Below are 22,697 nucleotides of genomic sequence, written 5' to 3'. Positions count from 1 at the left end.
ACGGCGGTCGGATGGTCCCGATGGGCCGCTTCTGGCCTGAAGACGGAGTGCTTTTTTTCCGGATAGAGCAGTCTCAAATTGGTGTAACGCGATATTCGTGTGATCCGTGTGTATTCAACAGGGGCGGCAGAGAGCGAACAACGAGCCAGTGCTCCCGCCGTGCCGCTCTGCTCTGCTCTTCGAGTTGTGTCGCCCCTGTTGAAACACACACCGACAACACGAATATCGCGTTACACCAATTTTCTACCGCTCTATACAGGGTGATTTATTCCACCGTGTGCAAACTGTAGGGATTGATCGATGAGGGGGTGCGGAGCGAAAGAGGTGTAATAAACTTATGTCTGGAAATGCGCGGTTTCCCCGCTAGAGAACATTTATTCAGTGATACACTGTTACAGAGGCTGCGGTCTACTGTGCGCTGTACCACGCAACCGCAGTTAACAGTATGTGTTGAAAATGGTTTCCGTGACTCTCAATGTATGCGCGTACATGCTGTAACACGATCTGTCTCACACGTTCACATCGGCCGGGATGCATCCGAACAGTGTCAACGGCAGCACGAATACGCTGCTCCAGTGTCTCCATACATACTTTTGAGACGACCCCATAACCAGAAATTGCACAGGTCGACAACAAGTGGATGAGCAGCCCGTGCAACTTGACCCCCATCGAACACGGGAGACACGACTGAGATGCGCCCGGACGTTAACGGCGACTTCATTTGATTTGATTTATTGCTCATTTATTGCTCATTTTACGCGTGTCACCATTTTTGAACTTTTCATATTCCCTACTACCAACAGCAATTATTGTTTTCAGCTATTACAATTAAATTAAAAATACATTAGAAAGTGAAACAAGAAAAACGCGAAAATATGCACATCTTAAGAAGATATGATAACAGATGCTAGGAAAAACTTGGATAGAAAGAGAGGGAGAGAAAAGTTACCCTATCTGAGCCAGCCTGATCTGAAAGCCCCCGAAGTACTTTGAGTCTGTCCCGGTCCACTATATTGTAATTTATGGATTAATATTTCTAACCACTATAACTATTATGTACATTGTCGAGAGAGCAGTGGTGTGTGAGTGTAAAGTATGTTATTTCTTGTGGTTATTAATTAACCTTCAGTTTCCATATTATGTGCCTTGAGTTTTACCTAATATGCTGCTTGTATTCTAAGCATTCAGTTACAAGTGTTACATCCCAACAGCGGTATAACCACCGCGATATTCATGTCCCTGTTGTTTATACTTAAGCTATAACAGGTTTAAAGCATTGATTGCGTTACACTGTTTATTGTAATACAGTTTCGTTATTCTAGATGTGGTGAAAGGTTGTCTGCGGTACACATTCGCTGGTCAGTGTGACCGAGCGGTTCTAGGCGCTTCAGTCTGGAACCGCACCACCGCTACGGACGCAGGTTCGAATCCTGCCTCGGGCACGGATGTGTGTGATGTCCTTAGGTTAGTTAGGTTTAAGTAGTTCTAAGTTCTAGGGGACTGATGACCTCAGAAGTTAAGTACCATAGTCCTCAGAGCCATTTGAACCATTTGGTAGACATTCGTGAAAGTGTTTGCTCTTGAGTCACTGTGTGGTTCAGTACTGCTGTGTGTGTTGGTGCACGAATTGGAATTTGTCTTACGTGCTTCCTGTGTGTTGCAGTGTTCCGTTACACGGCAGTTCCCGTCTGTATTCGTCATGAAATGTCCTCGAGACATCACCAGCGATTTCATTTATTACCTCCCACTCGTCCTTGTCTCTTATTGCCCGTATCATGTCATTGTCGTACTTAGTGGGTGTCTGGAGTCTTGCTCTGTATCGATGACAGTGTGAAAGTACGTGTCGTTTGGGTATCCACGTTCCCCACGTGTGCAAGCAGCGCGCTCCGGCTGTGACTCGTGCGGTGTGAGTGTGCAGGACAAGGTATAATGTATTAATGTAAGGATAGAATAGATGCTGAATGATGAATGCATGCAGCTTGCCGCTAACTTTGTGTAATGTCTTGTCTGTATAGACGTGTATCTGTTGCCTTTAAGATCCCTTCACTTTCACACATCAATCTATACAGTAAAGTAAGGGCCTCCCGTTTTGTCTTTAGGCTGATCCGTGATAAGACAGGCGAAAAGTTAGACTAATGGAGGATTATTAGTATTTTCTCTAATTTTCATTCGCTCTCTCTCTCTCTCTCTCTCTCTCTCTCTCTCTCTCCTTTATCTATGTACAGTTTTTGATATAATATTTCATTACGTGAAATCAGCCAAATAGAATCTCTGGTGGAGCCCTTCGTCTTAGTATTCAGCGGCTGGCTTGCTGTAAAAGATCTTTACATTTATTATTATTGTTAAGCGCTGCATTCAGTTGGGAAAATCAATCGTTTGAACAATGCGTTCCTTTTACGAAAGATTTCGAATTCCAGATGTGTACGAAGCCTTTTTGGACGATTTAACAAAGACTCGGTGATTGCAGGCACAGCTGAAACTTCCCCACTAATTACAGGGCCAACGCGATCATGAATGATTCAGACAAAGAACTCATTCGTTCATTCACTCCAGAATAAAAGGAGTCACAAACCTTATTTATGAAGAAAATTGTATATTCAGTCCATCTCCCTTACATGTCCAGATCTCTGTTGGTTCCAAGTCTTAATTATTTTCCATTACAGTTTCTTTCTCTTCAAACAACCCGCTAGTGGCACAAATGTTAATAGCTCGCTTTAGCGAGAAGAAAAGCAAAAATGTCTCTTTTAGAAACCCGTCAATCTTTCCACAGATACTTCCGAAGCTGTCCTAGTTACCAGTCTAACAACCATGGAGAATACATACATGTATCTCTGTTATTCCAAAGAATAAACGCACTAGAGAATACTTTGGCGTCGACGAGCTGTCGGCGCATATATTACTAGAAGATCAGATCAGATACTTTTCGAAAGTAAATAAATGTGGATGGTTAGATTGGCAATGATTAACTGGTGCGTGGTAGAGGGTATTTTTCTGTGGGGACATTACAAAGGGCCGTGGCCGCGACCTGCCACAAAGTGAACCGTACGCCGGCACACACTGACACGGCCAGTCTCAGGCGTCCTCTGATGCCCGGGAAGAAATGACGTACTCTGCAGCCTTCGTCGTCGAACTCCCACTCCCTTCGCCAGGTGTCCACAAACGAACTGGCGGTCCTCTGCGACGTCGTGTCCTCCTCCTCGACCAGTACATTGCAGTCCCAAACCGGATGTCTACGTCGATAGGGAAGGTTCCGAGCACCGTGCACAGTGATTCTACTGATGTGGTGTTGAGAGCTGCTGACGCCCTTACCGGGGCACCTCTGTGCCCTCGCCGATGACGTTCCCATTCGCCTTCAGACGCGCTCTGTGGGCCCGTGCACAGACGACGGACTCGACAAGCACACGACTGTAAGTTCACAGTGTGTGTAATGGTTCCCTGAAGTGTGTTATGTCGAGCCTCTGCATCATCTTCGCAGCCATATCAGTTGCTGTTCTGACGTGTTTGTCAAACGACAGTCGTTCGTCTAGTGTTTTCCGTTGTCTCAGTATGCTGATGTCGTGCAGTTTTATGGTTGGATTACTTTGAAATGTTCCTTTGAGTAGTATATAAGCTGTCTGCTGTAGAGCCATCTAAAGTTTATTACGTTTGCACCACTGGCTGATGCTTGTGAGTAGTTGTGTTAGAGTTGCGATCTCGAGTCCGCGGAGACCACCAGCGCCGCGCGGGATTAGCCGAGCGGTCTGAGGCGCTGCAGTCACGGACTGTGCAGCTGGTCCCGGCGGAGGTTCGAGTCCTCCCTCGGGCATGGGTGTGTGTGTGTTTGTCCTTAGGATAATTTAAGTTAAGTAGTGTGTAAGCTTAGGGACTGGTGACCTCAGCAGTTAAGTCCCATAAGATTTCACACACAGTTGAGCAGTAGTTGGAGACCACCACCAGGAAGTCGTCTGCGTATGCTGTCGCCTTGCTGGCACCACTGTCGCCATCCAGTTGATGTAGGAGGTCTTCAAAGGCGCTGTCCCAAAAGACGGGGCCACAGATTGATCCTTCCAAGCGACCTCTGGTAATACTTTAATAACTTTATGACTTCTGTGTACTTGTTATCTGTGTTATGAACAGCGCTTAGTACCTTATTTTGCACTTAATCTATAGATTTCCCCGACCTGAAACCGAATTGGTGACGACTGGTGCCAAAGGGCTCCCAGTGTAATTGCAAGCGATCGCACAGAAGTCGTTCCTTGACCTTGGCCAAGATGTTGATTAAGCATATAGGTCTACAAAGTTTTTTTTGGATCTGAGGGGTCCTTATCCTCTGATTTTTTTAAATTATGACGGCATTTGCTGTTTTCCAGACCACAGGTACCCGTCCAAGCCGTAGCGCTGCATTGAGTACAACGACAATTTTCAGTGTCTCAGAATGGATACCATCTGGCCCGGGGCGTTTTTGTTCTTTAGTCTGTGCAGTCCCGAGTGCGACCTCCTCTCATGCAAAGGGAATAATGACGGTACCATTTTCATAGCAAGACTTCATTAGGGTTCGCTGTCCGGTATAAATCTCTTCATCCAACTGTTGCTCATCATCGGGGAGGAGTTTGTTTAGCAGGAATTACGCAGAACATCTCCAGCCCTGTGCTATGCTACCGTCATCCCGTCTCAGCGTTGCTAAGACTAGTGGCGTCCTCAGACGCTCTCCTTGTATTTTGATGGGTTTCTCCCAAAAGTTGGTTTCGAGCTGTTTCTGCACATATACACTCCTGGAAATGGAAAAAAGAACACATTGACACCGGTGTGTCAGACCCACCATACTTGCTCCGGACACTGCGAGAGGGCTGTACAAGCAATGATCACACGCACGGCACAGCGGACACACCAGGAACCGCGGTGTTGGCCGTCGAATGGCGCTAGCTGCGCAGCGTTTGTGCACCGCCGCCGTCAGTGTCAGCCAGTTTGCCGTGGCATACGGAGCTCCATCGCAGTCTTTAACACTGGTAGCATGCCGCGACAGCGTGGACGTGAACCGTATGTACAGTTGACGGACTTTGAGCGAGGGCGTATAGTGGGCATGCGGGAGGCCGGGTGGACGTACCGCCGAATTGCTCAACACGTGGGGCGTGAGGTCTCCACAGTACATCGATGTTGTCGCCAGTGGTCGGCGGAAGGTGCACGTGCCCGTCGACCTGGGACCGGACCGCAGCGACGCACGGATGCACGCCAAGACCGTAGGATCCTACGCAGTGCCGTAGGGGACCGCACCGCCACTTCCCAGCAAATTAGGGACACTGTTGCTCCTGGGGTATCGGCGAGGACCATTCGCAACCGTCTCCATGAAGCTGGGCTACGGTCCCGCACACCGTTAGGCCGTCTTCCGCTCACGCCCCAACATCGTGCAGCCCGCCTCCAGTGGTGTCGCGACAGGCGTGAATGGAGGGACGAATGGAGACATGTCGTCTTCAGCGATGAGAGTCGCTTCTGCCTTGGTGCCAATGATGGTCGTATGCGTGTTTGGCGCCGTGCAGGTGAGCGCCACAATTAGGACTGCATACGACCGAGGCACACAGGGCCAACACCCGGCATCATGGTGTGGGGAGCGATCTCCTACACTGGCCGTACACCACTGGTGATCGTCGAGGGGACACTGAATAGTGCACGGTACATCCAAACCGTCATCGAACCCATCGTTCTACCATTCCTAGACCGTCAAGGGAACTTGCTGTTCCAACAGGACAATGCACGTCCGCACGTATCCCGTGCCACCCAACGTGCTCTAGAAGGTGTAAGTCAACTACCCTGGCCAGCAACATCTCCGGATCTGTCCCCCATTGAGCATGTTTGGGACTGGATGAAGCGTCGTCTCACGCGGTCTGCACGTCCAGCACGAACGCTGGTCCAACTGAGGCGCCAGGTGGAAATGGCATGGCAAGCCGTTCCACAGGACTACATCCAGCATCTCTACGATCGTCTCCATGGGAGAATAGCAGCCTGCATTGCTGCGAAAGGTGGATATACACTGTACTAGTGCCGACATTGTGCATGCTCTGTTGCCTGTGTCTATGTGCCTGTGGTTCTGTCAGTGTGATCATGTGATGTATCTGACCCCAGGAATGTGTCAATAAAGTTTCCCCTTCCTGGGACAATGAATTCACGGTGTTCTTATTTCAATTTCCAGGAGTGTATGTTACATATGATCTCCTCGTGTTTTTTGCAACTCTTTTTTTGCAGCGCTGTTTTGCATCCCTGAACTGTATGGGTCTGACATCTCTGTCGCTTGCCATTGTCGCCCTTTGGAACCACTTCCATTAGTTTCTCACTTTTTTGCGCAACCTTGTTAGTCTTCTAGTCCACGGTATGTTTAACTTTCGTCCTATGTCAGCGGTCGGAATTGCAGCCCTTTGTGCTTTTTGTGCTAAGTCAGTCAAAATACGTGCTTTATAATCCACTGACGCCTCAACTGCATGTAAGGGGAAGACCTCAATCATCTGTTTCAGCTTTGCCCAGTCAGCGTTATGAAATAACAGTCGCTCGTGTCCGTCCTGCGTAGGTGTGCGTAGCTGTGTGTCTGTGCCCACGATGACGGCGTCGGGGTGGCTGTCAGTAGCGCCATCCGTGGCCTCCCTCCCCGTTACAAGTGCCGGTGCATCTGCCTTTGCAATTGTTATGCCAATCCTGTTGCTGGCTACGTGGGTGGGTGGTTGGCTCGGACTATTGACGACATATAGGTTGTGTTCATTCGGTCGTCCGTTGTCTCAGACTGCCACATAGTCGACGTAGCATTTATGTCTTCAGCTATTACCAGGTTTCTTTTATTGGCATATTCCACAACTTCTCTCACGTAACTGAGGTACGGTTCACTGTCGCGCGAGTACTGCGCTTATAACGACGCAGCAGTCTACCTCTCGCCTTCGCGCACCATTTCCACTGTTGTGAGGTGTTCGGCACACGGATGAGCCGCCTGTAAAGTTTCGATTTGTGACAACGCTCGCAGCCTTCGCACTGTTCGTGGTCAACACCTACTAGTATCCCATTCCCGGTGTAGGATTCCTGCAAGCAGACGACATGCGCGTGCACTTCATGCACTAGTTTACGTAGCTTCATACCGACGAGGGTCTGGCTGTAAGAACTTCATGGATGTCGGGTACATACAAGACATTTACATACATCTTCATTGTAATCGAAGCATACTCGTCTGTGGGCCCTCGCGAGGTCTGTTCAAAATGGTTCAAATGGCTCTGAGCACTATGGGACTTAACTGCTGAGGTCATCAGTCCCCTACAACTTAGAACTACTTAAACCTAACTAACCTAACGACATCACACACATCCATTCCCGAGGCAGGATTCGAACGTGCGAGCGTAGCGGTCCTGCGGTTCCAGACTGTAGCGCCTAGAACCGCTCGGCCTTCGTAGGCGCTGTCGGGACATGTGAAATCTACATCTACATACATACTCCGCAATCCACCATAAGGTGGGTGGCGGAGGGTACCTCGTACCACAAGTAGTATCTTCTCTCCCTGTTCCACTCCCAAACAGAACGAAGGAAAATGACTGCCTATATGCCTCTGTACGAATCACTAATCTATCTTATCTTATCTTTGTGATCTTTCCGCGAAATGAAAGTTGGCGGCAGTATAATTGCACTGCAGCCAGCTTCAAATGCTGGTTCTCTAAATTTCCTCAGTATCGATTCACGAAAAGAACGCCTCACTTCCTCTAGAGACTCCCACCCGAGTTCCTGAAGCATTTCCGTAACACTCGCGTGATGATCAAACCTACCAGTAACAAATCTAGCAGGCCGCCTCTGAATTGCTTCTATGTCCTCCCTCAATCCGACCTCATAGGGATCCCAAACGCTCGAGCAGTACCCAAGAATAGGTCGTATTAGTGTTTTATAAGCCTGTCTCCTTTACAGATGAACCACATCTTCCCAAAATTCTACCAATGAACCGAAAACGACTATCCGCCTTCCCCACAACTGCCATTACATGCTTGTCCCACTTCATATCGCTCTGCAATGTTACCCAAATATTTAATCGACGTGACTGTGTCGAGCGCTACACTACTAATGGAGTATTCAAACATTACGGGATTTTTTTCGCTATTCATCTGCATTAATTTACATTCTTTACACCAATCACAAATCCTGTCCAAGTCATCTTGTATCCCCCTACAGTCACTCAACGACGACACCTTCCCGTACACCACAGCATGATCTGCAAACAGCCGTACATTGCTATCCACACTATCCAAAAGATCGTTTATGTAGATAGAAAACAACAGAGGACCTACCACACTTCCCTGGGGCACTCCAGATGATACCCTCACCTCCGATCAACACTCACCACCGAGGACAACGTACTGGGTTCTATTACTTAAGAAGTCTTCGAGCCACTCACGTACTTGGGAACCAATCCCATATGTTCGTACCTTACTTAGGAGTCTGCAGTGGGGCACCGAGTCAAACGCTTTCCGGAAGTCAAGGAATCTGGCATCCGTCTGATACCCTTTATCCATGGTTCGCAAGATATCATGTGAGAAAAGGGCGAGTTGCGTTTCGCAGGAGCGATGCTTTCTAAAGCCGTGCAGATGCATGGACAGCAACTTCTCTGTCTCAAGGAAATTCATTATATTCGAACTGAGAATATGTTCGAGAATTCTGCAACAATCCGATGTTAAGGATATTGGTCTGTAATTTTGAGGATCCGTCCTTCTACCCTTCTTATATACAGGCGTCACCTGCGGTTTTTTCCAGTCGCTCGGGACTTTACGTTGGACAAGAAAAAATGGTTCAAATGGCTCTGAGCACTATGGGACTTAACTTCTGAGGTCATCAGTCCCCTAGAACTTAGAACTACTTAAACCTAACTAACCTAAGGACATCACAGACATCCATGCCCGAGGCAGGATTCGAACCTGCGACCGTAGCGGTCGCGCGGTTCCAGACTGTAGCGCCTAGCACCGCTCGCGTTGGGCAAGAGATTCGCGATAAATGCAAGGAGCCGAGTACTCTCTGTAAAACCGAATGGAAGGTCCTCTTGACATGTTGTGGTCTTAGTAATGCAGTCTGCGTTAGCGTTCAGTTTTTCAAGTAACAGTTTGTATGTGGGGCTTTCGGGACCGCCTGCTTTGTTGGAAGTACGGCTTCTGTACATACACGGTAGCAACCAACCGCGTTATCAGTACAATCGGCTTGAATGTGTCCCGGTTTGGCGCATTTGTAGCAGACTGCTGCGTCTCGCCGACAGCGCTTAACTCTCTTTGCATAACAGGGGAGTCGGCTGGAGCACCATCGTGTAGCAGCCACATAAGCCTTCGAATCATCAACGGCATTTCTTTCAGCAGGGGAGGCAAAGACACCCGCAAGAAACCGATAGCTCCGGCTTGTTAGGCGTCGTGTTAGGAAGTATAACTTCTCCTGGCAAAACACATATTATATGTGGTAAAAAAAATGGAAGAGAAAAAAAAATATTTGAACTGGATGGTTGTAATTTTATTTATGCATGGACAATGATTGTGTGAACTTTATGTAATAAAGAGAAACCATTATGTGTCATGTTTTATATTTGTATATAATTATGTATCGGTTTTTTTAGATAATATCTGTGTCGGCGAGTACTGAAACCGCCACAGACTATACTTATTAAATATCAAACAAGATGTAAACGGAGGATAAATAGTAGTGACCGACCATTAATTTCTCTGTCGTCTTTTTTGAGTTATATGAGTTGGAAGAGCCTGTGATGCTGTATTGAATGCTTGTGTAGCATTCTTTTGTCCAGATTGAGAGAAGGACGCCATTAGGTATTGATTTGTAAAGGTGTGTAAGAATTTAATCTGTCTAAATGTTTTGAATAGAGTTACTTAGTGAAAACTTGCATTATGATTTCTAATAACCTTGCCTGGCATTTTATCCCATCCATTTCAGGGGGGTAGGACGTCAAACGGGCCGACTTGGAGCAGGAGAGTCACTACAGGACATTTTAATTTCCACTGTCTATAGTTTAACAAATGAATTCATTAAACTTTGTCAGCATGACCAGGAAGGATTCAGAATTCACACCCATAGCAGTGGAAGTTCTAAACATAACGAAGTAATTTTTTTACGTGTGAAATTTCATCATTTCTTTCACTTGCTAATGGAAGCATTTGTTGCTATAGGTACACATTTCTTCATAAATTAGAGAGATTCTTCGATGAATTTTGCACAGCATACAAACCATACTTAAAGGTGTATGAAACTCTAGAATTTTCCAAATCTATTAAAAACTGTGGTAAAAATTGAGGTAATTAACTATAAAATTTGTGTTTTTTTCTAAACATGAAGTTTAAAATATAACAGTTCATTCGTTTTTTCATAAATTGAATAAATTCTAGAGTTTCATACAGCTGTGAGTATGATATGTATGCTGTGCAAAATTCATCGAAGAATCCCTCTAACTTATGAAGAAAAGTGTACCTATAACGACAAATGCAGCCATTAGTAAGTGAAAAAATGATGAAATTTCGCACGTAAGAAAATTTATTTTGTTATATTTTCGAACTTCCACTGCAATGAGTGTGAATCCTGACTCCTTCCTGGTGCTGCTGACGAAGTTTTATGAATTTACTTGTAAAAGTATAGACTGTGGAAATTAAAATGTCCTGTGGTGCCTCTCCTGCTCCAAGTCGGCCCGTTTGACGTCCTACCCCCCTTAAGACGTTTTCAGCTATTTAAATATTATTCGTGGTGCAGAGCTGCGCTACGAACGGACGAGCCGCTGCACGGCGCATTCAGACTGCATTAAATGAAACCAATCATACCGCGAAGGAGCGGACAGGTAATAGTGGACTAAAATTATTTCTTTCAGCTTTCGGGATTGCAGGGCAGAGCAGCAGATCTTATGATGTGTTTCACAGGTGGACGGAGGCTGCATCTATATTATTAACAGTACAAAAAGATAATTTACCTTCATGACATAAAAGAAATCTTGCTGTGCGTAGTTCTGGCCTGGCAAACATTATAGTAAAAACGTATTTTTCTCTGATAATAGTCTCATGTTCTCGTGTTAGTCGTCGTACGTATTGGTGTTTTACTGTTAACAAAAATCCACTGCAAAATTTTGATGTTGAACGAATATTGCGTACTGTAACATCAATATTGATAACGAAATAATTTTCAGTAACCTTTTCAATAACTGTAAAGTAAGGAAAATATGTTGAACTTTATAGCGAGTTACAGTAACGAAACAATGTTCCTTTAATGGAAAGCCAGATCCAGAAAATAAAAGAACATATTGTAGAACAAAAGCAAACTGCTGCTTTTCATTTATTATTATCATGTTGTTCTACCGAGAACCGACGGAAGATTCTGTTAATATAATATATTTTGTTTTGTTGAAAATTAATGATCCAAAGAAAGTCACAGCACAGCAGGCTCTTTTCCTAGCAACATATTGATCTCATACATTTATCAATATATTAGTTGTTACCCGAGCAATGACAAGCGAAGACAGCGAAAGAAGACTGGTCTCAAAATAACAGTCGCCAATTAACCCAGCTCACACATTCCGGCTGCACAAATGGCTCACACATTCCGGCTGCACCAATGCTGCACGAAGACTGTGAAATGCGTGTGACAGCGTGAAGTACAATAGTGACAGACATTTACATCGTCAAGGATACTGTACAGTAATAAAGGAAGGATAATTATAACCTCTCATCAAATCAGCAAGAATGTTAATTGACATCGACACTTACGACCTAATGTATAAGCAGTGCAACCTGCGATTTTCTTATAGTCTCAGAATATAATCGTTCACAACAGACGTAGGACGGTGTTGCGTCTAATGGCGAGTGCCTCCCCTAAGCCCGCTCGCATATTTGTGCACATAATTCCAGGCACGGCGGCACCAGTGTGGAGCGGGAGTACCAGGTATGTCGCGACGACATGCAGCACGGTCAAAGGAGAGAACAGTTTAAAGGACCCCCACCAGTTGTATCCCCGGGCGTGTTACAAGTGTTAATCACATTTTCCTCCATGTCCGGTGTCCGAACGTTTCTGCGTACGTCCTTCATGATTTCCTGCTTGCTGTAAGGACCCAGTCTCAGACAAACGGCTAAACACTGTTGCAGACATTGAATGCTGTGGTTGTTGTCGGCGGGGATATGTCTCCTGATACAACTTTACTGCCCGCCACCTGTTGCCATTTATCTTTCCGTAAGTTAACACTGCTGTGGACTTCTCCACCAGACATCAAGGCGCCTAGAGTATGAGCAACCAAACTGACAGCCTGCAGCCGCGGGTTGCCCGCTCGCAGGCACACCGAAGCACTACACAACCGACAGGCAATATTGATGAACGGCCACAGCAACGACCACAACAACGACAACACAGCAAAGACACCAGCGGCCACCAGGGGACACTACCGGTGCACGTAAACGTAAGGAAGAGGTCGCTGCAGATCCCGGAACTATTTTCATACGTCAAACCACGCGATGGAAAATAGTTCCGAGGTACTCATCCGCCGAAGCGCTATAAAGGTCGGCGCTCGGCCGCACATCGGCAGCAACGGACTTCTAGAGGGCACCCTTAAAGCTATATACCAAAAGGACCGCATCAAATACCACTTTGAGTCCTTCGAAGACCAAAGGCGTGCAATAAAATACTTCACGAACCACAGCTTCTCCTATTTTACGCATCAAGCACCAGACGACAGGGAACTGAAAAAAGTTGTCAAACGCCTTCCGGCGGAAGTTACCGAAGAACAACTTTACTATGCCCTCAAGGAAAAAGGCTTCAACGTGCTACAAGTCTACCAGTTTAAGGAACGCGACGAGAAGACGAAACAATTGATACCGCAACCTGTGTACCGAGTCACCCTCCCATCCGGAAAAGACAGTGACAAGATATATGATGTCAAATACCTGCTCTACACACGAGTGATAATAGAAACCTATAATAGTAAAGAAGGACCAGTCCAGTGCCGACATTGCCAACGTTTCGAGCATGCAGCGAACTACTGCAGCATGCCAGCACGCTGCGGCCGCTGCGGTGAATCCCATAAATCATCGAATTGTACCCATCCTAGGACGGCGCCCCCAAAGTGCGCCAATTGTGAACAAGAACATCCAGCGACCTTCCGTGGCTGCCCAAAATTTCAAGAACTCCTACGGAAATATACTAGAAGGACACCAAAGAAGTCGACCCCACAACGGCCTATAATTGCTAAGAACTCGGCCATGGCAGCGATTCCGGCCACCCAACAACAAGCGGCACCTCTCCCTGTGGAAACAATCGCCTCTCGACCACAACCGGCACCCAGAGTGACTCTCCGACAGACAAGACAACAGCGCTCGTACTCCGAAGCAATACGTGCCCATACACCGACGCCAACACCAGCGGAGACACCATCTGTCTGGTCGACCACTTTTACACCAGCGTTAACAGATATTCTTCAACTACTCACCGCCCTCCAGCAGAAGCTGACGTCTATCCTCTCGCTTGTAGAAAGCGTACTGACAGCTTTTCAAACACCCTAAATGGATAGACGGCATCACACGAGGCATCTTAACTTCTGCATTTGGAATGCCAACGGCCTGAAACTGAAGAACATAGAATTCACGGACTTCTTACATCGCCACAAGATAGACGTAGCATTTGTCTCCGAAACACATCTCCGCGGGTCAACCGACCTCCGCTTGAGGAACATGCACATCTACCGGACGGACAGACGGGACCAACGGGGTGGAGGGACCGCAGTTCTGATCAAAAAATGTATTCGTCACCACCAAGAACGTTTACCCCCACTCCAGACTTTAGAGGCCACGGCAGTAACAATCCACACGACGCTCGAAAACATTACCTGTATTGCGGCTTACCTTAGCCCAAAGAAGCCTCTCCACCCAGAAGATCTTTACTCCGTTACAGAGGGTTACGACAAGATCCTCCTTGGAGGGGATCTTAATAGTAAACATGTTGCCTGGAATTCCCGTAAGACTAAACCAAAAGGACATATGTTGTTTGTACTGGCTGAGAATTTACATATTTCCGTCCATGGACCACGGGAACCGACGAGGATACCTTACGTCCAGACACAAGACCCTGATGTTCTAGACATCGCCATAATCAAGAACATCAACCCGAATCTCCATCTGCGGACGCTGCGGTCTGTGTGTGTGTGTGTGTGTGTGTGTGTGTGTGTGTGTGTGTGTGTGTGTGTGTGTGTGCACCCCCACCTCAGGGAGCTTCCTGTCAAGGCAGCCCACTCGCTGTCGCACAGCCCGCGTCTACCGTCGCGGAGCGTAGAGGTCCACGTCTCCTGTGAATTGCGCCAATGCTATTACAACCGTGTCTATGAACTTGTGTCTTCTAGTTACTGTAGTGAAGCCACAGTACAGCCGTGCTCAATTAGTATCAATTCGCCACTCAGTAATTGTGGTTCATTTAGTGTGTTCTGAACAGCAAGCCCACGTGTGCACTTTCATAGCTACAGGCGAGCCTAGCGAGCAAACACAAGTTTTTCTGTATTTAACAAAGTTCACAGTGTTATAATTAATCGTGTTATCACTACCCTTCTCATTGCCCAAGAAGTCAGACGCAACAGTAATTTTGAAACACCCTGTGTATAGTAGTTACGCCTCACTTCGCTGAGGACTCCTGAAGATAAACACTCGCCGTGCGGGAGAATGCACTATTTTTTTCCTACGATGCAAATCTTAGAGGTTCAGGGGTACATAAATAGCTGCGACAGAAGACAATGCCGTTCTCGGAACGTGAGCCGGTAAACTCGCTGTTTGAATCGACCTTACCTGCACGGTGGTCAAGCCGTCGTTCATCGCGGCAGAGATCTCCTCCTCCGCCAAGGCATCTGGCATGAGATGGTCGGGGTCCATGCCGATGACGGTGCTGCAGAAGTTCCGGATGGCTGCCAAGAACACTGGAGGGTGGACCTCCGTAACTGCGCCTGCGGTCCTGGCGAGGCGCTCGCTCACGAAGAGACCACCGTCGTGGAAAGCCTCCAGGAATCCCTCCAGAATCTGTAACCCAGCAGCACACACTCCACGAGCTTACTCTCCAATTACAACTGGCAAGAATTTGAATTTATCCAATTTTCACGATAGAAATCAAAGTGTCTCGCTTGTTCGTTTATGCACTATGAACTGCAAGGAATCAGAAATTATGTACCTTGGGTAATTTGTAGTGTCTAATATACAAATCCAGAACAAATAAATTAGTGCAGACTTTTAGAGGTTTCCAATTCACTCAAAAATTTATCGTTGCAACAGCGCATATGCAGTACTTGAAATGATTACATTTACAGATAAATAGCACAACCAGTTCTAAGGTGCACATATGGTTCAAATGGCTCTGAGCACTATGGGACTTAACATCTATGGTCATCAGTCCCCTAGAACTTAGAACTACTTAAACCTAACTAACCTAAGGACAGCACACAACACCCAGCCATCACGAGGCAGAGAAAATCCCTGACCCCGCCGGGAATCGAACCCGGGAACCCGGTCGTGGGAAGCGAGAACGCTACCGCACGACCACGAGATGCGGGCTAAGGTGCACATATCGACCATGTTAGTACATGGTATGGCCGCCACGGGCCCCAATGCATGTGCTGCCTCTGGCATCTGGTCGAACGTACAGATGGCGAATGCTGGCCTGGGAAACGTTACGTTACGCCTGCTCAACATCTTCACATAGCTCTCTAACACTTGTCGGCTGACCAGTCGCACAAGTCACTTCGCTTCCCATCATATTCCACACGTGCTCGATCGGAGAAAAGTCTGGCCATATAGCTCTCCAGGGAAGTTTCTGCACATCTTGCAGAGCACGTTCGTATTTGGGGGAACATTATCCTGTTGGAACAACACATCACCTTCGTGTCGCAACAACGTCAAAAGAACAGTGGTAATAATATTCTGCACACACCGGGCGCCGGTTAGCACGCTTTCCAGAAACACCTGAGTTGTAGCTCGATGCACACGAGTTCGTAAGTCCTGCGGTGGCACCAGTGTGTCTTGGGTGAATGCCCTCTCTGAGACAGTCCTCACCAGCGTTCTCCCGCTGCTGTCGTGATTGGAACTCCAATGCACTTCACTATCTCACATAACATTTCTCCAAATGCAGGCTCTTGTGGTATGTGCTTTCTTATATCACGCGTGTTCTTTAAAACCAGTTGTTTTTTTTATTAGCGATGTCGGCTAACATATTCAAGTGTAAACCAGTCTCTCAATGTCGGGGTCATCTTTGAAAAACTCAATTGATTTTTCCAAATTTTTTTCACCTGTGTTTACTAAAAGCAAGCACTCTTGTTCAACTGAAATGACCTGTGTGAGTCCAGTTGAAGCAAACCGCCAGTAATGCAAGTTTGCACCATTTCACAGACTTCAATGTAAATAGCTTTGTAGTATTCCTTTGGGGTTTTGGAAGTGTGCAGTGAGCTGGCTTCGTTGTTTTCATACTTCTTTGGTATACTTCGATTCCGAGGAAGCGAAGGAACATCAGCTTGTGAAGGATTTTCTTTAAAACACAATTCCCAGCAGTGTTCAAAACTATGACTCCTTCCATTAAATATACAAATCAAGCCCTCATATACTTTTTCCACATCAGCAACACTTAGATGAGGGCACTGAATTTTTTCATTGACATTCTCTACTGAGTTCACTGCACGGCAACAAGGCGTAAAAAGAAATAAATCTTGAATTGTAATATTGACTCAAGGTAGCCTGCACATTTGTAACCTGCCTCTGTTTTGTCATCTCCAGAAAATGTTTCAGAAAACTCTAGTTCTTCAAAGTTTTTCAGTATGCTCAAGATACTACAAGCTCGCATGGTCCATCGAGTCGGACAAAGCGGTCGTAGGCCAGCTTGGTAGTTGGCGCTCTCACATCGTATGCTTCTGAAAAGTCCAACCCCTTTGTTGGATTCCCTTATGGTGTTTATTAAGTCTTCGGCTAAAGCCATAGTATCCCTCATAGACGTAAGATGGCGGAGACTGTCTACAACTGCCAAGTCTAAACTGTGAGCACTGCAGAGCAGATAATGTGCTCTATCTTGTATATCCAAAACTAACTTTTTCAGTCCTTGGAAATTACCTCTCATATTCGAGGCACCATCATAGCACTGTTTTCTTAAGTTATCCATTGACAAATCAAGACGAGCAAAAACGTCTTTCAAAATACTAGCCAGAGTTTGTGATTCAGTGTTGGCGGTCTCATATAAGCCAATAAAATCTTCGTTGATGATTAAGGAATGATTGACAGTACGAATACAAAATGACACTTGTCCGTGAATCGAAGAATCACTTGTTTCGTCAACCATAATAGAAAAATGTTCAGTCTTCTTGATTGAAGCCAGTGCCTTTTTGAACGCAGACTTTGCTAATAGATCAATGATCTCGTTTTGAATATCGCAGGACGCCCACTTATGTCCCGAATGCCCTAATCAATCTTTAAACTCAGGTGTGTCATTCTTTACGAGTTCCAACAATTAAAAAAAATTGAGTTTACATCTTCGTGCCCTCTAATTGCTAGTCCTGGACGGCATAGAAATTGCACGGTAGTACAAATTGTCTCAAGAGATAAACGGCCTTTCTTCATATCACTGAAGAATTGGGAGGCCACATTTCGGTTAGTGATAGAATTTAGTTTCAGAACACCTTCTTTATGCATAAAAGTATTTTCATGAAGACGGAATTTTTCCAAAGCCTTTTTCCAGTTAGAAAACGCTACGGAAGTAAATGCATCTTTTTATCTGAAGAAAATTGTAGTAGATTTTTAGCATCTGCCTCTCTGCAGGTTTTGCAAAAAACTTTTTCGGTAGATGCTTCATATTCTAGCCACGTATATTTGATCAACCAAGACTTCTGAGATGATCTTCCCTTACCGAATTGTCCAGGTTTCGGCTGTGATCGGTTCTCACCTGAAGACGACGAAGCAATTGACGACACAATAATTGTTGGAGGTTGACTTGCAGTATCATCAACTGCTACGCGCGCCTTTTTGGTAACAAATTTATCCATTGCAAACTTAATTCAGAATACACTAAGGGACTAAAGTAAACGAATAAAATATAGTCGTATAAAATAGTCCACTAGACACTTAAGTCGGAACACTAAACACGCCTGCAGCATGCTCTGAAGGGAACGGCCCACACGGAATGGCTGCGACGGCAGCGTGGGCTTTGTACAGCCGCGGGGTGGTAGCGTCCCGGAGCGCCAAGGCGCCGCGGGGCGGGGGGTCCCCGGCGCCTCTGCTGCAGTCCTTTTGATGTCGCCGCGGCCGGCGCCAGGCTTTACCCGAAGGCTCGCGCACCGGGACAAATTCCAAGTGTGCCCGCAGCACCGTAACACAGTCATGATTCACACCACTCGTTTTCAGTTAACCTGCTTACTACCGTAATAATTGTTTAACTCAACGCTGGATGTATTTTAAAAGGTACTTACCGTCAAACAAGGAAAATAAAGAATTCCAACATACTTTTGTGATTTTACAAAGCATAATATAACTAATAATTTTCTTAAATTATTGTGGAGCCCCCCCCCCCCCAAAAGGAAATTTTGAGGGGGTCGGCCCCCCCTCAGGCCCCATGGAGTCGGCGGACACAGAAGGCACTCTGGTAGTTGTGCAACTACACTCCTGGAAATGGAAAAAAGAACACATTGACACCGGTGTGTCAGACCCACCATACTTGCTCCGGACACTGCGAGAGGGCTGTACAAGCAATGATCACACGCACGGCACAGCGGACACACCAGGAACCGCGGTGTTGGCCGTCGAATGGCGCTAGCTGCGCAGCATTTGTGCACCGCCGCCGTCAGTGTCAGCCAGTTTGCCGTGGCATACGGAGCTCCATCGCAGTCTTTAACACTGGTAGAATGCCGCGACAGCGTGGACGTGAACCGTATGTGCAGTTGACGGACTTTGAGCGAGGGCGTATAGTGGGCATGCGGGAGGCCGGGTGGACGTACCGCCGAATTGCTCAACACGTGGGGCGTGAGGTCTCCACAGTACATCGATGTTGTCGCCAGTGGTCGGCGGAAGGTGCACGTGCCCGTCGACCTGGGACCGGACCGCAGCGACGCACGGATGCACGCCAAGACCGTAGGATCCTACGCAGTGCCGTAGGGGACCGCACCGCCACTTCCCAGCAAATTAGGGACACTGTTGCTCCTGGGGTACCGGCGAGGACCATTCGCAACCGTCTCCATGAAGCTGGGCTACGGTCCCGCACACCGTTAGGCCGTCTTCCGCTCACGCCCCAACATCGTGCAGCCCGCCTCCAGTGGTGTCGCGACAGGCGTGAATGGAGGGACGAATGGAGACGTGTCGTCTTCAGCGATGAGAGTCGCTTCTGCCTTGGTGCCAATGATGGTCGTATGCGTGTTTGGCGCCGTGCAGGTGAGCGCCACAATCAGGACTGCATACGACCGAGGCACACAGGGCCAACACCCGGCATCATGGTGTGGGGAGCGATCTCCTACACTGGCCGTACACCACTGGTGATCGTCGAGGGGACACTGAATAGTGCACGCTACATCCAAACCGTCATCGAACCCATCGTTCTACCATTCCTAGACCGGCAAGGGAACTTGCTGTTCCAACAGGACAATGCACGTCCGCATGTATCCCGTGCCACCCAACGTGCTCTAGAAGGTGTAAGTCAACTACCCTGGCCAGCAAGATCTCCGGATCTGTCCCCCATTGAGCATGTTTGGGACTGGATGAAGCGTCGTCTCACGCGGTCTGCACGTCCAGCACGAACGCTGGTCCAACTGAGGCGCCAGGTGGAAATGGCATGGCAAGCCGTTCCACAGGACTACATCCAGCATCTCTACGATCGTCTCCATGGGAGAATAGCAGCCTGCATTGCTGCGAAAGGTGGATATACACTGTACTAGTGCCGACATTGTGCATGCTCTGTTGCCTGTGTCTATGTGCCTGTGGTTCTGTCAGTGTGATCATGTGATGTATCTGACCCCAGGAATGTGTCAATAAAGTTTCCCCTTCCTGGGACAATGAATTCACGGTGTTCTTATTTCAATTTCCAGGAGTGTACACTGTCTGTTGGCGGGCCGACGTTGAAACCATTACCGTTGCATCTACTATTATGTACGTGGCATGTTGAGGTCTCATCGGATCGAAATCGACGTCGTCTTTCCAGGTGTAATAATTTCTTTCCAGCAGTGTGTAATAATGGAGCTTTGTGTAGCGTTTCCCGTAAGCTTAATTGACAAACAGATACACATAACAGAGACTTTAGTCACTTTCTTTCACTATTTACAACGCTGAGGTAACGTTTTGATTCCGCGACTGTAGAAATCACTTGGTTTTGAGGTGAAGATCTCGTCGAACCATGTTCAGAGCGTACGGACTCCTCAGTTTGTCAGCAGCGGTGGCTGCACCTCGGGTCAGCACTTCGCGGTACACCACACAGCTGCTGGTCCACCAGATCCGTAACGTTATCTTTTGTGGATACTTGCAGGCATTTCTATGAGGAGTTACTGCTTTGTTTGGGTTCAACCATTCCTGTATTTCCCTTATTTTAGCATAGGGCCACAATTTCTCGCCACGAGTAATGTTGTTCACAAGTCAATTGATGACAAGCAAGCAAAAATGTACAAATCGTCAACCGCTGGTTTTTGCAATGTTGTCTACGAGCACGCAGTACCCACACAGCCGATTTTTGAACCTTTCTCATTGCATGCCATTGTCGCACGGTGGTGGAATGATCGCACTTTGTGACATCTGCCAATTCTCAAGTGCGCTGACGTGCGTCATTGCGGATTAATGCGTTTGAACGATTTTCATCAAACCTCGAAGATCTTTCTAAACGTGTCGACTCACTAACGTCAAAACGACCCTCCTTAAACCGAGTAAAGCATTTCCTTATCGTCGTAACTGCCGCCTGCTTCACGTCTGCTGTGCGGCGAGCTACCTTAATTTAAGTATTAACTGTATTTTTCTTACTTGTCACTTCTTCTTCCGTGTGTATTTGCTTTTAGGGAGCTTTATTTTTCGAGTGCTCTTAATAGTGTTCCATAGATTTCGTGTTTGTTTTGAATACAGTCAGAGAGAGTCCCTGTAGTCAACCATAGTGCCAGTAGTGCTAGAGTTTGTTTTCAATACAGTCCAGAGACAGGTAGTGCTATTTTCATTGTTTTCTACAAGAAGTGGCTAGCAACCACAGTTTAGTGAATAAGCAGCCGCCTTTAGTGAATTAGCAGTCTAGTTAAAGGTTGATTAACTCTCTTCAGTAAATTGTTTCCTTAGGATGGATAGGATGTGTGACTGCTGTGTACGGACGCAGGAGGAGCTGGCCACTGTTTGCGAACAGCTGAGCGTGTTGATGGCCGCGGTCAGCCGTCTTCTGGCTGCTGCCTCGGAGTGTAGCGGCAGTGGGGAGTCTGGTGCGTCGCAAGGTACACCCCAGGTGTTACATGCTTCACCCACTGTCCCTGCTGTCGAGACATCTTCGCGGGTACCGGGCGCGGTTGGGCCACCCTCTCCCCAAGAGGAGTGGCGGGTTCAGCGGCGTTCGCGGCGCACGAGGCGGAAGGTCAATGTGGAGGCTGGCCGTGTGGCATCGCCCGCTCTGCCTGTGAGGGGACATGTGGCTACTCCTTCAGCAAGGTCCGAGCAGGCACACGGGGGGAGGGGTTTATTAGTTATTGGGAGCTCCAACGTTAGGCGGGTGATGGAGCCCCTTAGGGAAATAGCCCTATTTGCCCAAGAAATTCACAGTGCCGTAGACACTGGCGAGCAGATTGATGCCGTATTCCTGGACTTCAGGAAGGCATTTGATACGGTTCCGCACTTACGTTTAATGAAAAAAATACGAGCTTACGGAATATCGGACCAGGTTTGTGATTGGATTCAGGATTTCCTAGAAGAAAGAACACAACATGTCATTCTTAACGGTTCAAAATCTGCAGATGTAGAGGTAATTTCGGGAGTACCGCAAGGAAGCGTGATAGGACCTTTATTGTTTACAATATACATAAATGACTTAGTTGACAACATCGGTAGCTCCGTGAGGCTATTTGCAGATGACACGGTTGTCTACAAGAAAGTAGCAACATCAGAAGACTCGTACGTACTCCAGGAAGACCTGCAGAGGATTAATGCATGGTGCGACAGCTGGCAGCTTTCCCTAAACGTAGATAAATGTAATATAATGCGCATACATAGGGGCAGAAATCCATTCCAGTACGATTATGCCATAGGTGGTAAATCACTGGAAGCGGTAACGACCGTAAAATACTTAGGAGTTACTATCCGGAGCGATCTGAAGTGGAATGATCACATAAAACAAATAGTGGGAAAAGCAGGCGCCAGGTTGAGATTCATAGGAAGAATTCTAAGAAAATGTGACTCATCGACGAAAGAAGTAGCTTACAAAACGCTTGTTCGTCCGATTCTTGAGTATTGCTCATCAGTATGGGACCCTTACCAGGTTGGATTAATAGAAGAGATAGACATGATCCAGCGAAAAGCAGCGCGATTCGTCATGGGGACATTTAGTCAGCGCGAGAGCGTTACGGAGATGCTGAACAAGCTCCAGTGGCGGACACTTCAAGAAAGGCGTTACGCAATACGGAGAGGTTTATTATCGAAATTACGAGAGAGCACATTCCGGGAAGAGATGGGCAACATATTACTACCGCCCACATATATCTCGCGTAATGATCACAACGAAAAGATCCGAGAAATTAGAGC

General features: G+C 47.0%; 1 protein-coding gene across 1 annotated transcript in view; it reads right to left on the bottom strand.

Annotated features, from left to right (window-relative positions):
- The window catches only part of LOC126106464 (cytochrome P450 4C1-like), a 191,635-nt gene that overhangs the window by 81,968 nt on the left and 86,970 nt on the right, over window positions 1-22,697 (bottom strand). Inside the window, exon 4 of the mRNA XM_049912748.1 lies at window positions 14,778-15,005. Coding sequence (XP_049768705.1) covers window positions 14,778-15,005 — 228 coding nt within the window. The remainder of the gene's footprint in view (window positions 1-14,777; window positions 15,006-22,697) is intronic.

Source organism: Schistocerca cancellata, chromosome 10 (genome assembly GCF_023864275.1).
Source record: "Schistocerca cancellata isolate TAMUIC-IGC-003103 chromosome 10, iqSchCanc2.1, whole genome shotgun sequence".
NCBI classification, from domain to species: Eukaryota; Metazoa; Arthropoda; class Insecta; order Orthoptera; family Acrididae; genus Schistocerca; species Schistocerca cancellata.
This window is presented reverse-complemented; position numbering and strand designations above follow the sequence as displayed.